The following is an 11,969-nucleotide window of genomic DNA, read 5'->3' as shown; positions in this document are numbered from 1 at the left end:
ATGCTGCAGACCTTTTTGCTTTCTCTGGGATCGCAGTGAGCATGGCTCTATGAAGGGTCCAGGGTAGGAAGTATAGTCTTTGGCCTGCATTTGGAGGGTGGGGGAGTATTTTCTGGTGTCATCCAGCCAGGAGCGTCGCCAGCAGCGTCGCCAGCTTTTCTGCTGCCCTAGGCGGCGGAAGGTCCGGCCCCGAAATGCTGCCCCCCACAGAGGCGGCAGAAGGTCCCGCTGCTGAAATACCGCTGCGGTCACCGCCCCCCCAAATTGTAGCGCCCTAGGCGACCACCTAGGTCGCCTAATGGGTTGCGCCGGCCCTGCATCCAGCAGTTTAATCCCAATTCAGTAGCAGAATATATGTGTAGACATGATAAACACAACTACTTTCAAAAAAGAACTAGATAAATTCATGGAAGATAGCTCCATCAATGGCTATTAGCCAGGATTGGTAGGGATGATGTCCCTAGCCTCTGCTCGCCAGAAGCTAGGAATGGGCAATGGGGATGGATCACTTGATGACTACCTGTTCTGTTCATTCCCTCTGGGGCACCTGGTATTGGCCACTGTCAGCAGACCGGATACTGGGCTAGATGGACCTTTGGTCTGACCCAGTATCGCCGTTCTTATGTACTACTGCACACCTTTCCTAAAAAGCTTTACAACAGTGGTTATTATCCCTGTTCTACAGATGGGGAAAAGGAGGCAGCAAGAGACTAAAATGACTTGGCAGGTGTCCTGTTGGGATCCTGGAAGTGGGCTTCCGCCCACCCACTGCAAAGGACCCTTCCCCAGCCTAAGGGGAGGATCCACAAGGTCCGGGATCTCAATTAATTATGGGACAACTAAAGATATAACAGGGACAGGAGTTAGGTCACAGGGCTAAATGGAGGGAACCAGACGGGGACACCGAGCAGAGAACCCCGGATAGCACCCACTGCTCCTTGAAGGCGTCAAGGGAGCCAGCGGACGCTGCCCAGAGGAACTCCGCCTGGATGCGTGAGGGGACGGAGGATCAGAAATAGGCCCCACAGTCACTGGAAACCCCATCAGCCAACCTCCTCTCTCTGGTCTTGTAGATGGCCAGTTTGGCCAGTGCTAAGAGGAGGTTGACAAGGAGGTCCCGCGACTTTGTGGGGCCATGGATAGGAAGGGCGTAGATAAGGAGGTAAGGGGAAAAGTGCAGCCAAAAATGTAACAGGCTATCTAAGAGGAACCAGAATAGGGCTGCAACCTGGTGCACTCCAGATACATGTGTGCCAGGGTCTCCCTCACGCCGCAGAAGGGGCAGATGTTCAGGATGGGGGTGAACCGCGCCAAGAACACGCCCGGGCTCACGGCTCCATGAAGGAGCCGCCAACTGATATCCCTGGTGGGCTTCGGGATCAGGGTGGAATATAGGCTGGCCCACCACGGTTCTTCACCCTCCAGAGGTGGTAGGAGGTCCTGCCACTTCGTGCTGGGGCAGGACGTGAGGGTGAAGACATGAAGGGTGTGAAGCACGAGCGTATACAGATGTTTCCTCGACATGGTCCAGAAACGGGCTGGCTGCAATTCGTGCAGCCGGCTCACGGTGAAGGGGTCGGATGGCTGGGTGGGGCCACGGGACAGGAGCCTGATGAGAAGGTCCGGAGGGCCTGGAGTGTAGGGTGGGTGGGGGCACCCTCCCGCAGGACACGGTCAAGGTAGGCCCAAGTAGTGGGCGGTAAAGTGGCCCTCACCTCCTAAAGTACGCACCGGGGAGTACGAGGTCTGGAGAGCCCCATGCGCTGAGCGAGCGTCAGGGGATCCAGCCAGTCTCCCCGGTCGTAGTCCAGGAGGTCTCCGATTCTGGTGACTTCTGCCAGGACCAGCCTCTGTCACACCGAGGGGGACTCCGCCACCTGCACACGAAGCTGGGGGTTGTGTAGCAGGGGCTCCGCAAGGAGATCCGCCCCCTCGGCGGCCGCCACGGACCTGGTCTCCGAGACCAGTTTCCAGGTCTGGAGGAGGTCCTGGTAGAAGACCGGCAGCCCGGAGAGTCTCGCAGAAGACCCCTCGGATGGAGATAAAGGAGCTGCCAGTCGTATCGGAGCCCTCGGAAGCGGCGCAGGAAGGCTGCACTCCACGCTGGACTACCTGCACCTTAAAGGAGCCTTGGCAGGGCCTAGAGGCAGAAGGCATGTACCTGAGTGCGCAGGCACTTCAGGCCCTGCCCTTCCTCCTCCAGGGGAAGGTAAAGGACCCCTGCAGAGACCCAGTGCAGTCCTGGCCAAAAGAACCCCAGAACCAGCTTCTGGATATCAGCCAGGAAACCCGGGGCCGGGACCAGGGTGTTGAGCTGGTGCCAGAGCATGGACAGGTCTAGCTGGTTGAGCACCAGTGCCCTCCCTCACAGGGAGAGGCACCAGTGCCCTCCCTCACAGGGAGAGGCACCGAAGTAGTCCCGTCCACCTCTGCAGCTGCTCAGACACCGTGCCCTCCAACCCCAGCCAGTTCTCCAGCAGAGAAGGATGCATGGCAGAAAGATAAATGCCAAGATAGAGCAGTGGACCCGCGCTCCACCGGATGGCTTGAACCATGGGTGGGAGGGAGCTTGCCTGCCAGCTGTCTTCGACCACCAGGCCAGAGCTGTTGACCCAGGCGGAGGAGGCTGCCAAGTAGATGGCCTGGCAGGCCTCCACCTGCACCAGGTCACCCGAATCCTGGACCCCAAGGAGTACGTTGTCAGCGTATGCCAACAGGACCAGCCACAACTCCGGCTCATGGAGCACCAACCCCGTCAACCTCCGACGGAGGAGACAGAGGAAGGGCTCAATCGCCAGAGCATACAGCTGGCCTGACAGCGGACACCCCAACACACCCCGCGCCCAAAGCTGACCGGTTCGTTCAGGATCCAGTTAAGCCTGACCACACACTCCACGGAGGCGTACAGCACCTGGAGAAAACTCACGAACTGGGGTCTGAAGCCAAATGCCCGCAGAGTGCCCAGGAGATACCCATGGTCCACCGTGTTGAACGCCTTCTCCTGATCCAGGGACAGAAGGGCGAACGACAGACCATCCCTACACCTGAGCTCCAAGAGATCCCGGACCAAGTACAGATTATCAAAGATGGTACAGCCTGGGATGGTGTAGGTCAGCTCGGGGTGGACCACGTCCGCCAGCACGGATCCCAGCCGCAGCGAGATAGCCTTCGCTACGACTTGGCAGGTGTCATGCTGTCAGGAGTAACTCACAAGTGTGAGTGCCTACCTCAGACAGCATGACAGTTGTCGTAGTTGTGACAGGATTCACATGCCAAAGGTCAATTGGGCTTAAAGATTATAACCCAACGCTGTCAAAAGTTTGATATTGAGAGTCTTAAGTGTTAACCATTAGTTACAATGAGTGTCTCACAGTCATATGAAGGTCTTGACACAAAAGACCTTGAAAAATTATGTAAAAATAGGGGACTATCCCATTAAAAGAAAGCCCAAGATCAGGAACTGAGACCTTTGCTCATAGACTTTGACCAAAGAGCAGGGTCTGAGCATCCCCATACCCAAGGTGCCAGAGAGACCCGTGCATCAGAACTAGTTCGGCTGAGGCTCCTGGAAGCCGAGAAAGAATGTGAGCATGAAAAAAGGATGGTGGAATTCTGGAACAAGGAGAAGAAAGAAACTGAGGAAGCTGCAGTGAGAGCATACCAAAGACGCAAAGCCAACACTAAAACTGAGGAGGAAGTCCACCAAAGATGCATGGAGCAGCTCAGGAGAGAACTCGTGCACTGCAGCTCAAGGTCCTGAAGCAGCAAAAGGAGCAGCCTCAGACTGTGAGTACATCTCCTCTCAACAGCCAGGAGTGGGAGAAAGCCTGCCCAATTTATCAAGAGATTGACTGCATTGAGGCGTTCCTGTTCAACTTTGAGAGACTGTGTGGGACCCATAAGATTCCAGAGGATAAATGGATGCCTATCCTCTTAACCTGGTTGATTGGGAAAGCCAGACAAGTTTTTAATGATATGGAGGTGGATGATGCTATGGTGTATAAGAAATGTAAAGAAAATATATTGGAGAGGTTTAAGATCACCCCTGGTCCTATTGAAGTACAGAAATCTTAAAATCTTTGACAATGTCACTCATGTGGAATTTGTGCATAAAATGTAAAATTATATGGAAAAAATGGGTAGTAGGGGGCAGGGGCTGAAAGTAGCTATTTGATTTGGTGGCACAAGAGCAATTATCGTGAACAGTCACTGATGAGGTAAAAGTGGCCATCTGTGACAAAGAACCTTCCACAGCTTTGGAGGCAGCAGAAATTGCTGATGAATATATTTTGTCAAGGGCTCATGATGGGCACAAACCCCAGTGGAAGGACAATCCCTCCGCTCTCCAGGTTAAAAGAGATGAGGGGTCTAGGAATAAACCTAACCCCAACTTTGTTTAAAAACCTCAAAGGAGCCTGCGATTTTAAAACCTCTTACCCGAAGGGAAGGCAGTCAGTCTGCCATCACTGTGGGGCTCCTGGCCATAAAAAAACAAATTACCCAAAACTTAAGGTCACCCCACAATCTGCACCCACAACCTCCACCATGAGTGCCAATGCTACCGCATTGATTCCAAAGGAAATTGTGGGGGAGGAGAATGGCCTCCTAAACAATATTAGGACTGAGTCTTGGGAAGGTAGGATGACCAGATGTCCCAATTTTATAGGGACGGTCCCGATTTGGGGGGCTTTTTCTTATATAGGCACCTATTACCCCCCACCCCCATCCCGATTTTTCACACTTGCCCTCTGGTCACCCTATGGGAAGGTAGTGAAGAATTTATCAGGAGTGTGAGAGTGAATGGCATCCAATGTACAGGGTGGAGAGAGAGTACATCACAAGTCACTTTGGTTAAAGAAAGTTTGGTAAGGGAAGAAGACAGACTTCCTGGAAAAGTCTAAATGTTTTAGCTTTTGCTGAATTTTCTGTGACTGTACCTCTAGCTTAAGTGGGAAGATTTTAAGGGTGATGTCATCGTTGGCATCAGGAATTTGCTGCCTGCTGATATTTTAATAGGTAATAACATTTTAGCCATGACTAAGCATATTAATGTTATAACCAGGTCCCAGGGAAAGTACGGATCTGATTCACCTGCTTTGTCTGTGGTCAGCAGGGAAGGCTGTGAAGGGGAGGGGAAATGACCCTCAGTAGCAGCTTGCCTTCTGAGGAGGAATTTGCAAAGTCTTCTGTCATGCCAGAGTCTGCTCTGAGCTTAAGTGAAACGCAAAAGGAGTTTGTGACTGCCCAACAAGCTGACTCTTCTCTGGAGCAAGAGAGGGTTGCAGCTGAGAATAATGCCCCAGCCGGGGAAGGAAAAGGTAGATTTTTATTTATTTATTTATTTATTTGTAGAAGGTTTGTTGTCTAGAGAGGCTCCTAGAGGTGTCCTGGTGAGGTTTGCAAGCAGGTAGTTGTGCCTGAGAAATACAGGAGAGCATTGCTCCAAGTAGCTCATGATTGTCCATTTGCAGGACATTTAAGAGTGGAAAAAACCTGTGACAGTCTGAAACAGAATTCCTATTGGCCTCGCATATTTGAGACAGTAAAAGATTACTGGAAGAGTTATGACTTTAGTCAGAAGCGTAAGGGATTAAAGGGACCTTGCAAAGCACCACTGCAGCCTTTGCTCATTATTAAAGAGGCATTTGCTAGCGTGTCTGTAGATATTGTGGGACCTCTCACTAAACCTTCCAGGACTGGATAGAGATATATACTTTCCTCCAGGTACCCTGAAGCCACAGCCTCGTCTAATATTGAAAATGAAACCATGGCTACAGCTTTATTCACCATTTTCAACAGAGTAGGTTTTCCCAGAGAAATCTTGACAGACTGGTGCAAATTTTATCTGTAGTCTTTAAAAAGTTCTGGGAATTATGTGGAGTGAAGCATATAAAGGCTGCTCCCCATCACCCAGAAACTAATGGGCTTGTGGAAAGATTACATGGAACTTTAAAGGCTATGGTAAGAATATATGTCTCCAGGAGTGAGAATGACTGGGACATGTTACTTCCTTATTTTCTATGTGCGTACAGAAGTATTCCCCGACAGTCTACTGGCTTTGCCCCCTTTGATCTGTTGTATGAGATACAAGTGAGGGGACCCCTAGATTTGATCTGAGGCTCTTGAGTGGGCAGTATTGAGGAAGCAGGACAGCTGGTAGGGGACTACGTCATTCGTATTAAGTTTGGTATGATCAGCATACTGAAGAAAGATCATTTGATATTGGTGTTAGTTCTGATTCATGTAAGGAAAAACAAAATGCAGGATTCTTGGGAAGGACCTTTTGAGGTGATTGAAAGAGTGAATAAAGTTACATGATGTAAGGAAGCCCAATGGCACAGGAGCTGTCCAAACCATGCAAATCAATAGATTAAAAGCTTACCTTGAAAGGGAGATGGCAGAAAACATGATTTGTTATCCTTATGAGGAAACATTCTCCACCCCTTTAATTGATTTGGTCAAAGAGAGCAGGGAAGAAACTCCTCTGGGAAGCATTGAGTTTGGGGAGGGTTTAAATCCTACCCAAAAGCAAGAAATGCTGGCCCTTTTAAAGCACCACAAACAGGTATTTTACTAACAAGATTGTACACTCTGTTCAAACCTCAGGGCCCCACCCAGCATCTAGCAGAGCATATTGGGCTAAAGGGGAAATGCAGAAGCAAATCCAGGAGGAGGTAGAGAGCATGCTTGAAATGGGGGTAATCACTAAGTCAAAAAGCCCCTTGGCATCTCCTATTGTAATGGTAGCTAAAAAGTACAAAACCATGAGATTTTGTGTGGATTACAGGAAACTACATGCTATAACCCAGTCTGGCCCGTACTCCGCACCCCAAATAGAGGACTTATTGGACCTTTTGGGGGATGCTAAGGGAACCAATTCTAAATTACTTTGTTGGAGTCTAGCCCTACAGGAATTTGACGGAAATAATTCATATCAAGGGAAAGGAGAATGTAGTGGCTGATGCCTTATTGAGAAAAATGTCAGTACACCCCTTCATACACCAGTTTTGTGTTGTGAGTGTGATGCTGGCAGACCAGGTGCCAGCTCATGCTGAAGCCCCAGGCTAATTCACTTGTGTATTTGTATAGATCAAAGTGATTGTTAAATATATAAGAATGTAGTTGGTGTTTAAACTTCATGAAAACTAATGGGACATTACCTGCATTGTTTTCACTTATCTGTATCCTGTTATAATGTAGTAGTGTTATGCTTCTAAGAAGCACACAGGATCTTTTTCAGGGGAAAAGGCAATATGCCGCGTTTATTGAAGATACAACAATTAGCATATGCATTCAATCACACCACACACACACACTGTCCCACCAGTCGATGTTATAGTTACCAATCCAGAGTCCAGATCAACCTAGTGGCCACTGTAGGGAGGAGCCGGGTTCCGTCAGTCGTGACACGATGCTCTGGGGAAGTCTTGGCAGGACAAACCCAAAGTTTCATGGCAAGGCACCCTGTTTATATAGTGATTTTCCTTCATTGGGACCAATGAGTTTTGCTCCATCATGCTGTAATCAATTGTGTTTGACGAGTGCTTGTTTTCTTAAATTGTCCTTCTCATACTTTATCATCCTCACCCATAGCTTGAAGAAGGCTGACCGAGATGTAAGCATACACAGCTTCTGATGGATAAAATATTCTCCATACCACAACCGTAACACTGCCCCCTAGAGATGCCAGCCTCCTATGGTCCTCTTTAACTGCCCTCCTGCAGGTACCCCTTTACCAAATTATTTCCCCCCCAACACTAGTAGTTTTGATTTAGCAAATGTGTGTGTGCAGACGGGTGAAAGGGTGCAGAGTTCAGATTGTGGTGAGGTTTGTGGGTATGGTAGTTGCAGTAATGATAAGGGGTGAGCTCATAGATGGAAGAGTAGAGAGTATGCCTTGTTGGGTGGCTTAACTTTTCACTTTCCTTGATTTTCTGGGTTTGTGTTGGGAATGTTTTGTATAGAATCATAGAAATATAAAGCTGGAAGGGACCTCAAGAGATCATCTAGTCCATTGGTTCTCAAAGCCGGTCCGCTGCTTGTTCAGGGAAAGCCCCTGGCGGGCCGGGCCAGTTTGTTTACCTGCCGCATCCGCAGGTTTGGCCAATTGCGGCTCCCATTGGCCATGGTTCACCGCTCCAGGCCAATGGGGGCTGCGGGAAGGGAGGCCAGCACATCCCTCGGCCTGCGCCGCTTCCCGCAGCTCCCATTGGCCTGGAGCAGCGAACCGCAGCCAGTGGGAGCCGCGATCGGCCAAATCTGCGTACGCGGCAGATAAACAAACCGGCCTGGCCCGCCAGGGGCTTTCCCTGAACAAGCGGCGGACTGGCTTTGAGAACCACTGATCTAGTCCTTCCCCCTGCGCTGAGGCATCTATGTAGCAACCTTCACAATGAAGATTTTTGCGTATTAGTTTCCATGGTTTTTTTAAGGCTTAATTGGTCATGGGGTTGGCCAAGTGGGGTACAGAAATTCAAGTGCTGATGGAGAATATTTTACCCATCAACCGCTGCACATGCACCCCCATCTACCAACAGCTGTCCATGTATCCTTCCCTGCTCTAGAATAAAATAATACAGAAAAGTGCAGAAGGCTTAATATATGCCCTGCCCCGCCATCAAGTATATATGCACCCAGCCTCAATAAATCAAGTTGGTATGCACAGCACATGAACTTTCTGTTTAGTATGAACAATGACTTTCAATTACCCTGCCCCTAACATTTAAAAACAACCCCAAACTACTTATTGCACCAGATCTACTCAAGCTCACCTCTCTGCCAAGTGTTGTGCAGTCATTAGACAATGATTTTTAGGAGACATTGGACTTCCAGTAACTCAGCCAGATGTTAGGGGTCTATTATAGGAGTGGGTGGGTGAGGTTCTGTGGCCTGCCATGTGTAGGAGGTCAGACTAAATGATCATGATGATCCCTTCTGATCTTAAAGTTTATGAGTCTATAAACAAAAGTAGGACTGCCAAGAACAAATTCCAGACCGAGGCCAAATTCAGAGACTTCCTGTTAAATAGTTTTGAAGAGAAACTACACAAAAACCATGTAGAAAATTCAAAGGGCATAAAAACGAATGTTGTGTGAAACTTTGCACTGACTGGCCATCTATTTTTAGAAGGCCAGCAATTCATACCCATTTTAAGCTCATTTTAAATGCAACACCTTACTATAGATTCTCAAGTAGACACCACCACAATATAAATAATAAATATCAACAGTAATCAAGTGGAACTGGAATTGCTGCAAATTGCTACTTAGCTGGTAGAATTTTGGGGTAAAAAAAACTTGCAGGATCCAGGTGCTAGATTGGTGATCTTGTGATACTGCCATGTCTGTTTGCAATAAGGTCTGGAATTTTTTTGATGTGTTAGGAGCTGGTGCATTGTGCATCTATTTATAGAGTAGAATGTAGGATACTGCAGTTAAAAATTAGCAGGATCCATGAAGATCCATGTCCCAATCTGGGTCCTTGCGTCACTAGGACATGCTGCTGTCCAGAACTTCATAGTGAAGTAGGAGCAGTTGGTTTGTTCTGTATTCAGACAATAGAATTTGGGGGTCGGAGCACAAAAGTCTGCAAGATCCAGCAGGATCCCAGAGCAGGTCTCTGTGGCATCAAGATGCTGGAAAGTTAGAATCCTCTAGTCTAGAATTTTTGTGTGTGCCCTAATAGGGGTTGGATGTGTTTTGTAGTTAGGTTATGGGATTTGGGGGCTTTGGTGAAAATGGGGAAGAGTCCACCAAGACTTCATGTCCCAGATCCAGGCCTGTGTAGTGCTATTGTGCTGGGACACATGGGGGTCTGGAATTTTTTGGTGCACTAGAATGGGGTGGATTTCTTGTGAATTTAGTCTGTGTGGGGCAGGGGTGCCATACTCCATGTCCTGGATCCAGGTTTTTGCAGCGCTGAGGTCCTGACATTTTGGTGCAGTAGGAATGGTTGCATGTGTTCTATACTTGGGAGGTGGAATTTGGGGGTTCAAGCCCAACCACCAACAGGCTCCATTTCCTAGATCCAGATCTTTGTGACACGGGGGAGGGGAGGGCTGTCCAGATTATTTTAGTGCAGTAGGAAAGGGTTGGACATGTTTTGTATTTAAGCGGTGGAATTTGGGGAGGGTTGGCTGCAAGAATCTGGCAGGATCCATGTAGATCCGGCTTTTCCCTTTTTCCTCAGCCCCCCGTGGAAACGGTGCATAAAGAGAGAGCCCCGCGCCTCAGCCGGGGAGGCAAGCAGCGAGCAGACTGAGCCGCTCTGAGCTCTGCTGTTTTTCCTAGAAACGGATCCGTGCACCTAGAAAATAACAGGAAGGGAAAGCAGGGAGAGAAAAAAACACACGAAGATCCTGTTGTTTTCGGTCGCTGCCCGAGGAATAATTTGGAGGAGAAGGATCCATATTTCTGCTGCTGCCGAGGCTGCGGCGCCGGGGATGGAGCGCGGGGCGCGGGCCGTGTAGCGGGCTCGCCCAGGGGCTGCCTTTCGGCCAGGCTCGCTCCGCCCGCAGGGGGATTCCGGCCTCGGCCCCGGCCCGGGCGCTGCCCCGCCGGCAGTGGGATCCCAGCAATTGGGGGCCGGTGGGGCTGAGTCCAAGGCCTCCCCCTCCCCCGCTACACACACGCCCCCCACCTCTGCCGCCGCCGGGGACAGAGGCTGGTGCCTGGGGCCCGACCCTGCTGCGGCTGCCGCTGCCTGTGCGGATCGCACCCCGCGAGGGGCAGCTGGGTGCAGGGGGCGCGGGGCAGGCGGAGGAGGGAAGCTCCCGATGGCGCGTCCGAGGCCCCGAGAGTACAAGGCTGGAGACCTGGTGTTCGCCAAGATGAAAGGCTACCCGCACTGGCCGGCCAGGGTGAGTGCGGACCGGGGCTGGGTGGGGGGCAATGCAGGGAGCCCGATCCCCCCCCCCCCCCCAGCACAGCGCCCGGCCCGACCATTTCCCCGCTGCTTCTCCTCTGCTTCTCCTGGGGCGTGTGGCGGCTGCTGCTGGGTCCATTGCAAGCCCAGCCGCAGACACAGCCCCACCCCCCAGCCCTTCATGCCTACCCCGGCGGGGAGCCTAGCGCTGGGGGGAGACAGGGGGTCTGTTCCCCGCTGGATTATTGTGCATCTTTGCTTGGTTGTGCAGATTTCTCCGCGCCCCCCCCCCCTTCCCGGGAGAAGGAGGGGGCGTGCGGGGATTGTACCTGAATTATTATTATGGGGAGTTGGCAGCTCTGCATGATAATGATGCTGTTTATTATACGCCCTCCCCTCTCACTGCCCCCCCTGCCAGTAGTGAGGGCTCCCGCCAGCCTTCCCACATGCACATTCCCAGGCAGTTGCAGAAAAGCTGCCTTTGCCCACAATATGAAGCCACAGAGGGAGAGAAAGAGACAAACAGGCATAGCCATCAGAAGGCCAGATCTGTGTCTCTCTCAGCCCAGGAAGTGTCTACTGCATGGGAAACACACATGGGAGGAGAGCAAGGCCTAGAATGTAGGCAACAACTCTTTGCAGGGTGCCTGATGCACAGAATACACCATATTTGGGGCTGTAGTGGGCGGAGGAGGCATGGTCTACTACAAAGAGATAAGTGATAAACATGGACACAGTCCTGAGGGATGCAAGTTATTAATTGAGAGGAGGAGTTGGACTACATGGCCTCCATTTTTCCATGTACCCTTCCAAATGCAGGCACATTGGGGGGCTGATCATGTGGAGAAGTTCTGGGCTTGTGAGACAGTGGCTGTTTTTATTTTGTGGTGGTTTGGGGTTGTGGATTTTTTATTTTATTATTGTTCCTTTCCCATCTTTGATTATAAACTGGTTTGAAATAACTGAGTTGGATCATGGCATCAAACCCAAAGCATCATGGGCATTTGGCAATCAAATCAGCATCCCAGTGTATATTTAATATCCATATTCTTTAGGGCCCCAAAAGAGAGCAGGGCGTTCCCAGGGACGACCTGATACCACAGCAT

General features: G+C 50.4%; 1 protein-coding gene across 1 annotated transcript in view; it reads left to right on the top strand.

Moving 5' to 3' along the window:
• Nucleotides 1-10,774: 10,774 nt before the first annotated feature.
• The window catches only part of HDGFL3 (HDGF like 3), a 51,409-nt gene continuing 50,214 nt past the window's right edge, over nucleotides 10,775-11,969 (top strand). The window contains exon 1 of the mRNA XM_065412221.1: nucleotides 10,775-10,858. Coding sequence (XP_065268293.1) covers nucleotides 10,775-10,858 — 84 coding nt within the window. The remainder of the gene's footprint in view (nucleotides 10,859-11,969) is intronic.

The sequence above is a fragment of the Emys orbicularis genome, chromosome 10 (genome assembly GCF_028017835.1).
Source record: "Emys orbicularis isolate rEmyOrb1 chromosome 10, rEmyOrb1.hap1, whole genome shotgun sequence".
Lineage (NCBI taxonomy): Eukaryota > Metazoa > Chordata > Testudines > Emydidae > Emys > Emys orbicularis.
This window is presented reverse-complemented; position numbering and strand designations above follow the sequence as displayed.